Here is an 18,033-nt window from a genome sequence, read left to right as displayed (position 1 = left end):
CATTCAAAGAGACGGAAGACACACGCTGATTTCAGACCTGCCGAGTGCGAATGAATGATTTTAATCCTTTTGATTATCTGCACTCTTCGGGTATCTCGAAATAATATAAATATGAAATGTGTGAAAGAGGCCACACGATGGCGTGCAAAATCTTTTGTCTCTGTAGGAAAGAAAATATTACATTGGGTTACATCTAAAACGAAACTGTTTTTCTCTAAGAAGCTAAAACACATTTAGTCTATGAACACTTAAATGCATTAAATTGTGGTCAAAAATTGTGTAAGGTGTAACTAAATAAACGTATACTGTTTGTTTCCAAATAATAGTTAATCATATCATGAATTGTCAGTAATGGATATTAGCGGATTTAATTATATCTTTTAAATACATTTATTATTAATAAACTGTTTTTTTTATTCACCGAATAATTCAAGATTTAAGAATGTAACATTCTTTGTTGAACATATATAATCTAAAAATGAACAAATTCAAAAGGTGCCTTTAAGAAATGTCTCCTCATTGAGTTTCATGATGAGGGGTCATCCATATATGATTGTGGTCCCCACGGAAGGGGATCTGAAATAATGCGATGATTCATGACGCGGGTGATAGGGGAGTTGTAGAAAATGTGTCGAAATTTGAGAAAGGTGGATAAAAAATTTTGTGATGAAATGCGACAATTAATATTAAAATCATGTGAAATCATTTATGGATGACCCCTTACATAACAATATTAAAAGCAACTGTGTTTCTCTGCGTTGATAGATGTTGATGTTGACAGTTGATGACAATCTATGGCAGCGACGAGTGAATGTTTGAACAGTATCTTGCATAGCTAACGATAATAATTACAGTGTTGCATGTAATATAAATTGTTATTTAAAAAATATAAATAAAAAATAATTGAAAAAATAATATATTATAATGCCTCTAAATAGCCAACAGAACGGGGTGCGAGGATGTATTGTGATTAACAAAAAAAGGATATAAGAAAACAAACCTGGCAGAAAATAATAAATGGAAAGACTGGTTGTTTGGATGGATGAACATCAGAGAGCAATGTACCGTGGATCCTCTACCTAGGGAGTGCCGATTGGCCCTTGGGGGGTTAACAAAAATCATATTAGATACAATTAGGTGTAATATAATATATATAGGTACCTACTCATATTATGTAATGATAAGATATTATCGAGTGCTTAAAGTCAGACAACATTATCTACAAAAAAGTGTTTTTTTGAGATAACGTTATTTTACATTTATGGTTACATGATAGTCAAACAACGTTATGTCAATCTTTTCTAATTTCTTATTAAATCGTCAGTAAAGTTTAACGCTAACTACATAAGTTACCCTTGTTTTCATATTAACTATCCTTATAAATTTTAACATCATCATTAGCAAGATAAATGTACAATACACAATAAATTATAAAATATTAACATTAGGTTTTAAATAAACATTTCCCTTGTTGAGTTACAAGAATCTAAAATAACGATTTTTGGCTCTCCTGTAATGTTGCACTTTTGCAGATAGTGTTGTTTGACACTAAGTCCTCTTATAATAGTACTATAATGTATGACAAAAGTAATATTTAATGTTAAATATTAGGTAAAATACGCATTCGGAATAAGAATCAATCATATTATTTTTGTGAGAGTTGAAATTACAATAATTAAGTCGATATTATTAAGGTCTAATTACACCCAACAGTCTCACAGATTCTACGCTCGTGTAATTTATGGTTTATTCACAAATTTGAGAAAAGGATTCTGAAGCAGCCTAGAAAAACCCTCAAACACACAATATAGAAATAGAAGTGTTCATCATAAGCAAAATGATTCTGTTTAAAAAATTATGTACCAAGGATATATTTCATTACAGTCTAATTTTCATAGCACGTCACTTGCCGAAACGAATGTTCTATCTGTTGTTCACGAGAGCATCTATAAATAATAAACTACTATGAGTGATTTCAAATAATATAGTACCCAATTTTTTACATCCATAAATATTATATTGAACAATCTGTGGAGGGAAAGCGAAAATGGTATTCGTGTTCGCAAAGTGACAAGCTATGTCATGGGTACTATAAGTAAGTAAAGTAGCTTCTTTATGTATATTTAAAAAAAAATATATATTTTTGGAGTTGGTATAGTAACTTTAACAAATTATTGAAAACCAAATGCAATTAATATCATTACAAGTCCACTTAAAAAACAACTGATTATAATTAATATCACCTGTAGAGAAATGCTTGAAGCACATATTAAGTTTTAATTAATACTTATCACGAGTGAAATTTAATATGACATGTTAAATATAAAAAATATTATTGCTTTATGTGATTGGTTTGATCCAAAGCAAAAACCCAGTGAGTTGGGCGAATGGCTAAAAATCATTCATTGTAAAAAATGTCTGTCAATATGTCCATATCCTCATGAATGAACTTTTAATTTACGTATTGACATTTACTTGTCCACTATAACACAGCCAGAAATATAACATAATATTAACGATTGATTTTACTTATACTTATGTATTATTAATGATCATTCCTACTACACATTGGATAGAAAGATGCTTTCTACAAAATATTGTTTTCTGTGACTTAGTATGCATATTCTTTGCATGTGGTCTTCAATCAGAATTTTTATGATTAATATCATTCAGTCTTCAATTATTTCAATTATTCAAGCGGTTACCTGCGGATCGGGGTCTCTGGCCCTCACTTCTGCGAGGAACCTTTCTCTCTGCAAGCGGCGAGCAAGCTCCCCCCTCCACGTCTCCTCGCTCCCAGCCACTCCACCTTCATCGTCGTCTCCATCTTCTTCAAAATCTGTAACACAACCAGACAGACAACCGAATCATTTATTAGGTTGGGTTAGTAGCCCAAATGGTAGTGATCATATCCAACATGTGATTGCATAATTAATAGATTTGTTTTTATTTTACACTATTATTAAATGGAAAATGTTTGAACATAACACAGTGTTTGTTTACGGTTTTCAGTAATAGAAGTGCAGTTACAACTGACTGAGAACTCTTTGGAGAATGGATTTTTTCCAGATTGGTGGTGACTATTTTTGAACTTACACCTACATTAGCATGCATGCAGAGCGTCACGAGTGCCAACAAACAATGTCTTATCGATGCTGTATGCGATAGCACATTAAGTTTTGTCTTGTGAATGCCAACGAAATCACATACAGGCGAAGTCGATGTATTGTAGTCGTGCGACTCACTTTAAGACTACTAGCGTTAGCACAATGAACTGTGTGACACTGGTACTGTTCCCAGCTGTCATAATTCTTCCAATATTGCAAAAGTTAATGTAGAAGAACACAATCGGTAAAACACCTCTATACCTACATACCAATGGAGTGTCGTGTCAAAATCATATACATATATTGAAATCGTAAGAGATATTCTGACACATCATATTTTGGTACGCCGGATAATCCAATTATGAAAAATATTATTTTTAAATATTATTTGATGACAGATTTTTAAACCAAATGAATGTAGAAATTATACGTTGACAGCACTGTTTTAAAATAATATAGTAAGTACCACAATACAGCATGTATGCTCTCATAGGGAGCAGTACCGTGAAGTTAGTTTGTTATTAAATGTATATATTGGTTTTATGGATACAAATATACACTATATCTTGGCATAATTAAGGCATGCGTCGCTTCCGCAGCATCTATGGACCGTACGCCACTGCTGTATAGATATTATTTGATTAATGAATTAAATACCTAAAGGTTAATTGATTGGTTATTGGTTCTTTCAAATTGAATTTTACATGGCAATAATTAGAATATAATATAAACAAATTTCAACTTGTTATAAGATGAATGAAATAATATAAAAACAACCAATTTAGGCGCACGGACGCGGATGGATGCATTAAATCATAATATAGATTGCAAAAATAAAAAATTATCATGAAAACCGCATCCTAAAAAAATACCTCAAACTTTTGACTGATCAATACAAAGTAATTCAGTACACTTTTTATTCATCAATATTATCTCAGTTCAAAATTGGATTGTTATTATAAGTTATGAACATTACATTGAAGGTCATGCTTAATATTAAACGAAAATAATATATAATGGAAAGATTAACATGCTTCTTGGCATTCAGGGTCTAGTGGCTTCTAATGGTATATTCAGCGAGAGTAAATGATACCGGACAGCCTCATAAAAAGCATAAGAGAAACCGGCCTACATAATAATTCCATGATTGTGTCGGTGACTTAAAATAATGATGAGGAATATTATATCATATTATTCACTTCTACTCATATAGCAAGAATGTGACAGAATTAAAGACTTCTGTTGTGGTATTTTTTTTATTATTAGTGTTGTGACAAAATACCAGTGGCGAAGGGTGGAGGTAGGCTGTTAAGATCCAACATAAATAGTGCACACTAAACATTGTCAGTTATACTTACTTGTTTTCATTGAACTAAGAATACATTACAGTGCATCTATTCTATACACCAGACTGCTATTGAGGGTAGTTTATCATATTTATGTATTAAGGTATTATAATTGTTACAATAAGTTAGCCATCTAAACTGTCTCATCATCATCATCATCAGCCTGAATCTATCCACTGCTGGATGAAGGCCTCTTCAAGTTGCTTCCACTTCTCTCGGTCCTGTGCATTGCGTTGCCACGTACTTCTGCAGAACTTTATCATTTCATCGATCCAGCGGCCTCTAGGTCTACCTTGTGGACGTTTTGTACTTCTTGGATACCACTGGATGACTAGATTTGTCCAACGATTGTCTCTTCTTCGAGCTATGTGTCCAGCCCATCTCCATTTAAGGCTTTTAATAAACTCTATTACATCGCAAACCCTTGTCTGCTTCCTTATCCACTCATTCCTCTTTTTGTCCTTTCGCGTTATGCCCAGCATGCACCTCTCCATACCACGTTGTGCTACTCTAAGTTTCTGGATCTCTCTTTTACTTAGGGTCCATGTTTCACACGCATATGTCATCACGGGAAGCACACACTGGTTGAACACTTTGCGCTTTAGGCACAGTGGAAGGTCACTTTTGAAGACATTATTCAGGCGGCCAAAAGCACTCCAGCCTAGCTTTACTCTGCGAACAATTTCATCAAATATACATCCATCTATAGATACTTGTTGTCCCAGATAGATGTAGCTTTTCACCTGTTCGAGCTGAGTGCCATTGATGAGGATCTCTTTTTGGCCTGCAAAGCAGTTGAACATGACTTTCGTCTTTGTTACATTTATTTTCAAACCTACTTTTTTAACTTTAACTGTCTATCTCGCTCTAAAAGTTAACACAGCCAAGAGGTGGTGTTAAAACATAGTGCTTATTGTAACAATTCTATACCTCAATACATAAATATGATAAACTACCCTCGATAGCCGCTCATGGCAGTCCTATGTATAGACTAGTGTTAGCTAGTTTTTTAAAATTCATTAAGCCCCGCCGAAACTAAACCATACTATATAAAAAATATTCTTCTATCTATAACATATGGAATAATTTTAAATATTTTATAGATAGACGAAAATTTATTGACTATTATCTATTATGGCTTGGTTTACGCAGGGTTTAATTGAATTTAAAAACTAACTAAATCTAACTGCGATTTGTAGTATTTGTAGTATCAAATGAAAAAAAGAATGTATTTTCTGACAGTTTCGTGTGTAATATTCATGTCGGATCATAACAGCCTACCTCCACCCTTCTCAACTGCAAAATATAGTGTAAAATCGCAAAGAATTGATTGGAAGTTAATGAATGTTTTTGCAAGAGTCCTTCTTATGTATTAATTTCTAATGCCTACGTAACCACGTGTGTCTTCCAACAAATGGCTATAAGGTAATAGCATTACAAGAATGATTCATAGATGGCGTGGCGTCATGATTGCTCCAAATTTTTAAGTTGTCACACTTTTATACCCAGTCATTCTTTTGATGAATCTATTACGATATTTAAATTGGATATTAAAACAATCACTGAATTATAGTTCACCGGTTTCTGTTAAAAAAAAATATGAATATGTAGAAACGATTAAAAATTAATAAGAAATTAAAAAGGCGGAATGACCAAGCTTCGTTTATGAGTAACTCAGATTGATTTGCACTAAAAAAAAACTGATAAAAAACCATTGTGGCATGATGTGTTTTTAGTTTATTATTGATGAAAGAACAAAGGATTGAAAGTGGATGATTCTGAAGCATTGTTAGTATGTAGTTAGTGGGTGGGTGAGCAAAATAAAATGATTTTCTTTAGCAAGTAGCAATGTTGGCAACATTCATTTGACCTGGTAAATGCATTCATTTGTCAATAGCCTGATACATATTAGCGAAATAAAAATTTTAAAAAATTATACATTATTTTTATATTTATACACAATTTGTAAGTCACCTGACTGTTTGACTTTTGTTAAATGTAATCATGAATGTACATACATTATTTGTGTACAGTCGAACTTGGTTATTACGATCACGGAAATAGCGAGATCTCGGATGTAATGAGGAAACATTCATTGACATTTTAGTTTATGATTTTCTCCATACATTCATTCACTTTTATAACGAGCTACTTCTCGGGTATACCGAGCAAAACTGTTGATGTGTCGATCGTTTAAAAACAAGATTTTTGACCTTAAGCAATAAAATCCGACCGGACTGATGCCGCCGGGATAGGATTACGTTTACGACACTAGTTATGTATCTAAGTACCTAATTGGTGTTTTCGCCGACAACATTGAAAAAGTATCCACGCATATGGTTGAAATTGCATGTAAAAAATCCAAGCTTTGTAAAGTCAGTAGGCACCTACCAGTGCCCGCGGCTCAGCACTTCATTACAATAAACAACTTCTTTTGTAGTTTATGAATGCCATGCTTATTTCTGGGATTTTTACGATGGTTTTCAAATTTTTTATGTTCTATGCTTAAATAGAACGTGGCGCAAAAAATGTTATTTAACGAGTAATGCTTATAATGAGCAAATTCAGTCGGTCCCATCTTTCTCGTAATAACCAAGTTTGACTGTATTTATACACAATTCATAAGTCACCTGACTGTTTAACTTTTGTTAAATGTAATCATGAATGTACACAGGTCTAATGTGATTCCGTTGTCTATGATTGCTATCATCGAACTGTGCTTACTGCATTACTTTATCTCGCCCAACACAACTTTCACTATGTCTTGCTTCGTGCCAAAACTATCAATTTTTATGGCAGTATGGCACGTTTATAGGTATGTAATGACACATTCCCGGTACATGTGGTCGTCCCTCCTATTGACAAAACCTACATTAGGGAATTTTGGTAATTGCTTCACAGGAAAATTTGAATAATATTACATGAATTGTATAGAATCACGTCCATCCTATGGCATATTTTTGTCATATATCAGAAGATGGTGATCATAGCACACCACATTAGGCGATGTGGCCTATACATACTTTCATTACGCTGGCCCATGATTCAGCCGGGAATGAAGCCACAAAACGCAAAATGAATGATACATTTTCCATTTAGTATATCCCACTGTAAGAAGCCTTGGGTGAAATTGGTCTATATATATATATATATCGGTGGAGGTAGGCTGTTAAGACTGTTTCGACGTAAATAATGCACATTAAACTTTGTCAGTCAAACGTATTTGTTTTCATTGAACTAAGACTACAATGTGTGATAGTGTTTGTTAGCTTTTAAAATTCAATTAAACCCTGCCTAATCCAAGCCATGGTAGATAATAGTCAAAAATACTCGTTTATCCATAAAATATCTAAAATTATGCCATTAAGCCATACATAATTTTAGATATTTCATAGATGGAAGAATATTTTATATCGATTATGGTTTGTTATAGGCTAATATGATATGTTGTTAAGGGTACCTAAATAGGATCTACGAGGGGATATCATATATATATATCAGGGGGAATTGGAATTATAAAATACGGAAAAGGGAATTCAGATAGAGCTAGGAGTAACGTTAGTTTCAGGGAGTAGGTCTCGATCCCCGGGACCTTACGCCGCTCGCGTGCCTTCCAACAATATAACTTACGGTTTAAACTTATGGCCGAGAATATTCTGAAATGAGAAATACTAGAAATGCAACCCCCGGAGGAGATAATGTCAGATGTATCAAAATAAAGAATAGGTTCAGTTAAATAAAAGACGGCGGTAGTTATAATAAATAAATAAATATAATTCCTTGAAAGGCAACATGGTTTATACATCTGACATGGTAATGCTATGAACACCAGAATTTAATTGAATTTAAATAGATTGGAACGAAGCTATGGTGAACTAACTATAGAAACATAAAATACTAGCCACGATGTCCGGATGCTAAATACTAAAAGACCACGGGAACGATACAGATTAATACTTGCAGTTCAACTCGATGATGACAGTCCTTTGACATTGTTCTTTTTAGGTTAAACGGTGCACTGAATTTAAAGTAAGCCCACCGGTTACTAAGTTCACCGGGGGCTTACGCTAACACTGGACTCGACGGCGGCTGGGTATCAAAAAGCCCTGTAATCACGCCGGATTATCTTTTTATATCATCCTTAATCGGCGGAACCTGTCAAAAACAACTTCAGTGTTGTGAAGTTTCGGATGCCATCTCGCTATGTTTTTTACAGGTCGCCGGGCGAAATGGTGTTGCCATCATATCGACAGATATCATTATGTATATTTGTTGGTTATGTTATTTGAACATAACAAGGCAAGGTTTAATGAATTTTAAAAAACTAACTAACACCATCTGGAATATGTATTCTTAATTCAATGAAGACAAATAAGTATGACTGACAAAGTTTAGTGTGCACTATTTATGTTGAATCTTAACAGCCTACCTCCACCTCTCGCCACTGATATATATATATATATATATATATATATATATATATATTTTAACCATGTCCGATCCTAATAAAATTATATGGGCCTCCACAGTGAGGATGTTTGTATTAACAAATTTGGCTTTTACGAAAAATGGATGTTAGCCACTTGCTCAACCGATCAGGTCCATACTCTGACTCTAAACACAAAATAAACAATATGTGTATTTGCCAGACCCAGCATTCGGACCTAAGACTCACGACATTATAAACCGATACGTAAGCCGCTCGGCCATTGTGGGTGGTATATATACAACCATATGCTTTTTGTTCGTTTCCTCATCTGAATAAAGTAACAAAGAAATTCTTTGGCGATACCATTTAAATAAAGGAACTCCAAGCTATTAGTAGATTGTACTCGAAGAGATGGAACTGCTAAAATAGAAGGAGTAAGACCATTTTCTAATACAATATTTTTTGTATGACTTTTTGGTTACTTACTTAGGTACTGTTATTCGATATTTAACATGATTTTTTCTATCAATCTAGGCACTTAATGAATTCATTGTATAAAAAACTTCTTTCAGACTTTTCTTGGCAAATAAATCTCAGAGTACAATTAGTGTGAAAATGGCTACAAATGATGTAAAAGGCTAATTTGACTATTATCCTTTTACTTAAAGGTTCAGTATGTAAACAATATACTAACTAGATAAAGGCACAGATTTGGCGTAACGTGTATACAGAGATAGGTACCGCTGGCAATAGTGTCAGTGAGGTGAGGGTGAGAGATGCATAAGCTCGTGGGAGTAGACAGACGTGTGTTGTGGTGTGACGGTGTAAGGAATAAGGACTCGACTCACCGAGAGGCTTTCTGATGTTAGCGGGGGCGGGCGCTTCGTCCTCCGACCCCTCTGCTCAATATGAAAACAAAAAAAACAACAGAAACTAAACAACCAAAACTAAACCAACGAAACTATTACGTGATAAAGATAATGTAGAAAAAACGACGGAAGTCAGGCTAAAAAGAGAAACGCTAGTTATTTCACTTTGCATCTCCTACCGCGGAAGCATACCAATTATTAAAAATCCCAACAATGTTTTATTATACAAAAATTCTAGGCATATTTCATAAGAGGATGTTAAAAGCAAATAGGCAATTAATCCATTACTACATGTTGAATTCTTGTTTACTTTTCTTTAGCACTACATCAGGGCACGAGAGCACCAACTACTTCACGTGTGAGAAGCCAGTGCCGTAAGCATTGGACTGCGGGGGCTGTTGACATATGCGGGTAAAACTAACCATTTAGCTTTCAAGGTTTTCTATGTACATTTTATTATATTAGTACAGAGATACTGCAATCAAAAATACAATGCTATTTAGATTAATATGAAGATTGATTTGACATATGGAGAGAAGCCAGATAGATAGCATTAATTACAATGGCTTTCAAAAAAACTTTCATTTGCTCTGTAAGGTAGAGCATATTATCGTCGGTGTTTTGTAAAAAGGGCGAATCAACCATTTTGGCGAAATCGAGATTTTAATGAAAATACAATATGTACCCCCACTAGCTTTGTTGCGTAAAAACGGCGAATTTTTATCTTCACAGGAAAGTACTTAAAAAGATAATCGACTAAAATTAAATTAATTAAAATTACGAAATAAAAAGCAAATGTGACATATTGGGCCTTTTAAAATGTTATATAATAATACCTATTATAATGACAGTATTCTTTCTAAGCTTTATTATAAACTTGTTGGACATTTATAATCATCTACAAGTAAAAAACAAATAAATGTCAAAAGTTAAAAATCCTCCTGTAAAGTAGCATTTTGGTTAATTCGCCCTTTTTACAAAACACAGACGATATAAAATACCAGAAGTAAATCTTCAAAAAGAAAACTTTAATTACTAGGGGTTTTTTGTCATTTTTCGAGCTCTGTCGTCTTTGCTTTAAACAGCTTCATATAAATAATATGATAGCAGAATGACATTCCGTTCAAAATATTTTTCAAAAAATTACCATCATCAAGGCAGAGCATATTGGTCTCCACAGAATAGAGGCAACCTAACCATATTAAAAAAAAGGATAGGTTTATAAGCATTAACTCATTCCATTGGATCCTCATTGCTAACAGCAGGCATCCAATAGCTTTCAAGCATTGAGGCATGAGACCCAATGACAGTAGTGTATTTAATAATAGAAGAGAAACAATCACAAACACCAAGCATTTGAGAAAATCACATAAATATATTGTGACCTCACTGAGATCAAACTCGGGGTCCCCGGATGAAAGGCCAGTGCCTTACGCACTAGACTACAAGGGTCTTATTAATCTAATTGTTGATATCATTTACGATATTAAACCGTGTCGGAAGTCACGACAGTGTTGTATACTGCGTTAATTTACTATGAAATTCAATTACTACGATAACTGAACTATCTTTATTTGAATGCCTGTAGAAAATTGATCATATGCTTCCGAGGTTGAGATGTCAATATTAAAAAAAATAAACAGCACGCATACCAATAAGACCAACAGTCCATCCACATTCCATGACAATGACCGATACATACATAACTGTCAAAAAAACTAAGCAGAATTTTTAATTAAAAAAGACACCAACAGCGTTGGCAGAATTGGTTTTTGTGCTCAGTATTTCCACAATTTTCAATCTAGAACGATAATAATTTCTATTGAGTTTTGCCGTCAAATCATTTAATAATTCAAGTCAGTATAAAAATGTAAACATTATATTTTATTCATCGTGTAAGAAGATTGATTCCATTGAAATCTAAATAAATCCTTGAATAAATTATGATTTTACTGCATAACCCAAATGAAAAATAGTTTCATAAAAATATATAACCACAGTAAAAACTGAATTACCTACATTAAATGAAGATACGAGGGTGGGTCAATAATTCCTTAGAAAAAAGCATTAAAACAGTTTTTATTTTTGTATTTTTTTTTTATTTCTCAACATAATCTCCTTGGAGCTCAATACACTTGGTTAGACGTTTCTCAATTTTTTTTTAAACCGTCAGAAAAATAAGTTTTCGGAAGGTCCTCAAAATAAGCATTTGTCCGATCGATGACTTCTTCATTTGAAAAAAAACGTTGTCCACTTAGCCATTTTTTTAAGTTTGGGAAAAGGAAAAAGTCACTGGGGGCTAAATCTGGCGAATACGGTGGGTGGTCGACCAATTCGAACTTCAATTCTTCAATTTTAGCCATTGATCGTAAACATGTGTGAACACGGGCATTGTCCTGATGAAAGAGGATTTTTTTCCTGTTTAAATGAGGCCGTTTTTCTTCAATTTTGTTTTTTAGCTGGTCCAATAAAGATGCATAATAATCCCGTTATTGTTTTTCCTTTTTCCAAATAGTCAACGAAAATAATTCCACGTGCATCCCAAAATACAGTAGCCATAACCTTACCAGCTGATTTTACGGTTTTCGCCTTCTTTGGACATGGTTCGCCTTTCGCAATCCACTGCTTTGACTGTTCTTTCGTCTTGGGAGTATAGTGGTGTATCCATGTTTCATCTATAGTCACAAAGCGACGAAAAAATTTATCCGGATTGCGTTGCATGAGCGACAACAGGGCTTTAGAGGCCACCACCCTATTGCGTTTATTGTCGACTGTGAGCAAACGCGGCACCCATCTTGCAGAAATTTTTTTCATGCCCAATTTGTCATGTAAGATAGAAATGACGCTACCTTTTGAGATCCCTGTAACCTCAATTATCTCACTCAACTTTAATCTTCGGTCACTTAACACCATATCGTGGATTTTATTGATCATTTCTGGTGTAGTCACCTCTACAGGACGTCCTGAGCGTGGTTCATCCTTTGTTGATGTACGACCACGTTTAAATTCATTTAACCAGTTATAAATGGTTGCAAGTGAAGGAGCAGATATGCCGTGAACTAAATCCAACTCATCTTTTATTTCCTTTGCTGTTAACCCTTTTATATTAAAATGTTTAATAACAGCTCTAAACTCAATTTTCTCCATTTTTGTAAACAAGCAAATTTTTTTTTTTAAATGTACGAGAAACACACAACAACCCGACCAATCTGATTGAAACTCCGCAGCATACTGAATCGGTAGTGCCGCTGCATGAAAACAAACCGCTTACAGTACTAGTCGCGCCACCTGTCGGCTTTTCTAAGGACTTATTGACCCACCCTCGTACAAGATGTATCAGAGATAATCACATTTCTACTGTATGGCATATATATTCGACACTAATGTAATATTTATAAATTTAATATAACCTATTATTTTATACCTAAGTATTTATTATTGATAATATTAATATAGGAACATTGTCTAATTATGGTTTCTCAATATGTATAATATTATATTATGAGGCATCTATTACAAAAACTGATATGTCCACAATTTAATATTACGATATATTGGTAAATTAAGTTTTTGCATGTCAAGTGAACTGGTTAGTTTTAACGTTAGTTTCGCCTTTCTATCATACATATTTTATTTTCAAATTAGAGCGATATGCCAATTTCTAATAGACGATAAACCCCTTTTAGCAATAAATATATGAAAAATAAAATTGGACATTATTAACTTTCATATTTCTGTAAATCGTTGGGTTTCTAAACATTTTTTACATATGACTTTAACATGTTTTAGGGGTTATTATTACATATTGTGTGAAATTACACATAGAATATGTACTTATTTATTAGATTTTGATGACATGTGTGATTTATCAGTTTTTGTTATTAGAAGCCTCATATATTTATATTAAAAGCAAGCAGCAAAATATTTAATATTATTAATACTGTCAATTGACGATACATACTTATAAGAAATTGAAATCAAATTTCGGTTACGCTTTATATATTATCGGATTCACAGTAATATTAATTATGTGTGTTGCAGATATCTCAAAATATTAGTAATCATTGACATTAAAGATAGATTAAAATCGAATCCAAAGAGACAGAACCATATTGAAAAACCATAACTATTAATAAATTAATTAAATCTCATCCATACTATAGATTCTTGTTTACTAAAAACAAAAACAAAAAACTCAATTAGTTCAAGTTGTGCTAGAGAATAATAATTATTAATGTGCTGAGAAACATAATTATGCAAGTCAACTTTCATTAAAAGGTCAGTGTAATTTGGAAAATAGTTTTAGAACAGTATTGCAACCACTTCAATAATACTCTAATCACCACTGGGATCATTTATTTAAGGTGACGCATCAGTGAAACGCCAAATAATGTTCAACTGTACGCGCGACGAAAATTTGTACTTGCTTCGCATTCATTGAGAGAACGTGGAGTCGGACGCACGTCACTTTGCTGCGTGATGGCGACGGGCCAATTAATTCTAAAATCGTGTAAAGATGACTAAAAACTTTACCCATTTACTTTAAAAAGCAAACATGTCAATGAATATATTATTATTGATACTAATAGAATAATAAACAGAACATAAAATGGACGTATGTTGGATTTATTTGAGAAATAATATTTCGTTTGACAGGCGTCATTTTCACCCGCGACCCGCAATCCGCACATCGCCTAGCAACGATCTTTTTAGACCGTGCCTCAACTAATGCATGGCCTTAACTAAAAATTCGCAATTTAGGTACTATCTAGATATGATATTGTGATTTGTGAAGAGTTTGGACAGCATTATGGACGTTTAGCATTACAGTACTTAATGCCAATTCCGTAACATTTTTGGAGAAAAAAATATTTTGTACAAAGTATATATTTTTAGCAGCTTTTAGGGACGTAATATCATAGATATCCCGTATGGGATTTTTGTGAGTGTTCATTTAAATATTCTAAATAATCACGGTTCAGCATATTTAGCTGCTATCCATGTACAGCAATTGGACCCACATTGTCCTTTTACAGGAGTTAGACATAAATGTGACACACATTCAATATTAAAGGGCAATCAGCACACAATTTTTTTATTTTGGTTTTACGGACTGTCATAAAGTACCCTGCTTCAAAGCCGTGGTCCATGGCGTTGGCTTTTACATTTCTATCTTATTAAGCTGTTCTGTGTGGCCGACACATGTTTAAATTAATAAAACAATATCATCCGTTCATAATAAATTCAATTGTGGTTTCACTTTCATATATTATTTACATATTGGTTCTGTATATAACTTTTTTTTATCATGTTCGATCCTATGGATCTCCACAGAGTGGAGGTTGTATTAACAGACTTTTGTTTTTATGAGAAACAAATGTTAGCCACTTGCTCAACCTATTAGGTCCATACTATGGGTTCAAAAATACATTGAAAAACAACAAGTGAATTTTTGCAAGACCTACGATTCGAATCCGGGACACACGGCATTATATGCCGACACGTTACCACTCGGACATTGTATGCGTCATATAGAGAAGGTTTTCAACAATATCTTTGCTTTGCACTACCTACAGACATGATAAACCGATTTACTAACAGTACAACGCGAGGAACGATCATTAAAAAGTGGTTGCAATATTCATATGTATTTTCAATCAAAAGTGTTATAGTTTTCATTAATAAACATACGCATCACCGTAATAAAAATTGACTTGTCATATTTACGTCAAGTAGGGAGAAGTCTATTATTGTCGGTTTCCTAACAATAAATAATTCTACCTAGTGATAGTAAATATAATGAAAATAAAACTGATACAATATCACGATACACAAGTTATATGTATTCATCATTCACATTCTATGTTATTAACTGTCTCTAAGAAGACATACTATTGAATTAAGATTATCGAATAAAAAAAAAACCATTATAGAAATGTTTTTTTGTTGACAGATCATGCTTGCATTTTTAACACGCACGCACACACACACACACACATTTTGTACACTTCAATTCAACACGAGACAAATAACAAATAATATAGTTTTAAAAAAATCCGATGACGTAATTCATTAAATATTTTACTTTACTTATTAATGTAGCAATGTATTTGAAAAGATCAAGAATTATTAAGCATTAAATTGACTGGGAATATTAATTAAAACAGATTTTTTGAATGTGTGGCAATAAATAGTATATTCACAGACCTTGCAACTTATTATAAATGTCAATTTATAATTATTTATTTCCCCGGTGACTAAGTACCACATTTTAAAAAATTCTGCAAAAGAAAAATGGCAATCCATAATTCCTATATATAGGTATGGGATCGTCCAAATACGATATCACACTCTAAGGGAGGAAGGGCGTCTGATATAATTTGATGATTTAAGATGAGTGGGTTAGAGGGGTTTACAAACAAGGACGTCATAAAACCAACAAAATACAAACTTTATTTGTGAGAAAAAATATTGCATGGGAAATATAGAAATCAATCATTTTCAACTTCAATTATTACTCAATGAATGTGAGTGGAGGGGGGGTATTCAAATATGATTTAAACATGGGGGATCAAAAACTATCGATAAATGTGTGACATAATATATGGACGATCAATCTCAATCTAGTATTGTCAGTAAACTTATCAATTTACAAAAGAATACTTTGCAAAACTTTTGTCATAATATTTTAGAGACTTTTAATTCTTGTCAAGCCAAGTTTTGTAGTTTTAGAAGCTTTGCATTTAGCGATAATTATATGATTAGTTATATCGCCTTAATACACACTCAATGCAGTTTTTTGTTAGTAATAAAAGAATATTTCTGTAGAATTAAGTGTCATTTAGTAACCCAGCTTATTGTCAGCATGACAGAAACCGTAAAAACAAAAAACAGAACAAAAGTATTAAATGCAAATCTGGCGACACCGCATTTGATGACAGAGGCGGAGCGACCCCTCACCGGAATTGAGTTCCCGGACGAGTGTGGACATGGCGTTGGTGACAGAGTCTGCCGCGAACAGCAGGTCGGTGCGCAGGGATCGAGAGCCCGGTGCGGGAGACGGCGCTCCGTTGTGAGAGCCTGCCGACAAAACAAGCCACCCGCAGTGTTAGCCCCCAGCCCGACATTGCATTGTGCGTTAAGCCACCAACCAAAATTACATGTTAGCGGGTTATAATTATTTTACGAATATACACAAAGAATAAAGCAATGCTGTTTACATATTATAATATATTGAAATGAAGCGTATATTTCCCAACTCTTGTAAATCCACACGGGATAAACGTTATCGCATTATTTTCAAATGAATACATTTAGCACGATCATAAATACAAATTGTTTTAAATCTACGAACAGAATTACTATTAACTTAAAAGCGACAGCAGGGCAGGCCTTACATATAAAAACACTGCCAGGTAGGGGTGGATTTAGCCATTCGGGGCCCAACTCACAGCATAAATTGGGCCCCCCCATAGGAAAGTACATATTTATATTTTAAACAAAATTTAACTGATAAGAAAGACAGTGATAAGCCATGTTAAGTGACATAAAATAAGTTTCAAGATAATTAACACTTAAAGAGACAAAATCACTTTACTTAGTTAACTTGAAAAATGTCAATAACAATTCTTAATATGCTCATATTATTATCTCCACTATTTAATGAGTTGAAATCACTATATTGATTAGAATACTTTGGGTCCATTACACTGTTATCACTGTCAAAAGATTATATTGAATCCAGTGTTCTACAGAGTTTACCACAAGTTCTTCCATTACATGTGAGACTGGCAGACGAATAATTAACTGTAGACATTCCGCCATCTTGCTTCATTTACCAGATATCATACATAATGCTTCTTAATGCAGTTCTACCACAACCGAATAAAAGAGGACATCGAATAATATCTCGTTTCGATCGAATGACATTTTGTAAATCGACGTAATAAATATATTTTGAATGTGGACCTACTTTTCAATTTCTAATGCTCCCATTTTCCTTCTCCTTGTCCATAAAATAATATGAAATAGTTCTTATATCGATTTGAGATGAATATTCTTTATAGAGAGGGTATGCTAAGTGTACAATACGAGAGCTTAGTGTCAAACAACACTATCTACAAAAGTGCAACTTTACAGGAGAGCCAAAAATCGTTATTTTAGTTTCTTGTAACTCACCAAGGGAAATGTTTATTTAAAACCTAATGTTAATATTTTATAATTTATTGTGTATTGTACATTTATCTTGCTTATGATGATGTTAAAATTTATAGGGATAGTTT

The 18,033-nt window shown here is 33.4% G+C and overlaps 1 protein-coding gene across 4 annotated transcripts in view; it reads right to left on the bottom strand.

Moving 5' to 3' along the window:
* The window catches only part of Dyb (Dystrobrevin), a 73,543-nt gene that overhangs the window by 1,078 nt on the left and 54,432 nt on the right, over positions 1-18,033 (bottom strand). The window contains exons 17-20 of one of the 4 annotated variants that reach the window (XM_085960819.1): positions 16,712-16,831; positions 9,731-9,781; positions 2,706-2,839; positions 1,001-1,099 (exon numbers count right to left, since the gene is read on the bottom strand). In XM_085960819.1, the coding sequence (XP_085816945.1) occupies positions 1,076-1,099; positions 2,706-2,839; positions 9,731-9,781; positions 16,712-16,831 (329 nt within the window). In that variant the 3' untranslated portion in view covers positions 1,001-1,075. Of the gene's footprint in view, positions 1-1,000; positions 1,100-2,705; positions 2,840-9,730; positions 9,785-16,711; positions 16,832-18,033 lie in introns of all 4 variants that reach the window. The other 3 variants (XM_085960820.1, XM_085960821.1, XM_085960822.1) reach the window with 3 other exon arrangements.

The sequence above is a fragment of the Rhyacophila brunnea genome, unplaced genomic scaffold, assembly GCF_057557595.1.
Source record: "Rhyacophila brunnea isolate RB1 unplaced genomic scaffold, BYU_Rbru_1.0 scaffold_12, whole genome shotgun sequence".
In the NCBI taxonomy this organism is placed as follows: domain Eukaryota; kingdom Metazoa; phylum Arthropoda; class Insecta; order Trichoptera; family Rhyacophilidae; genus Rhyacophila; species Rhyacophila brunnea.
Note: the sequence above shows the minus strand (reverse complement) of the source record. Positions and strands in the feature narration are given on the sequence as shown.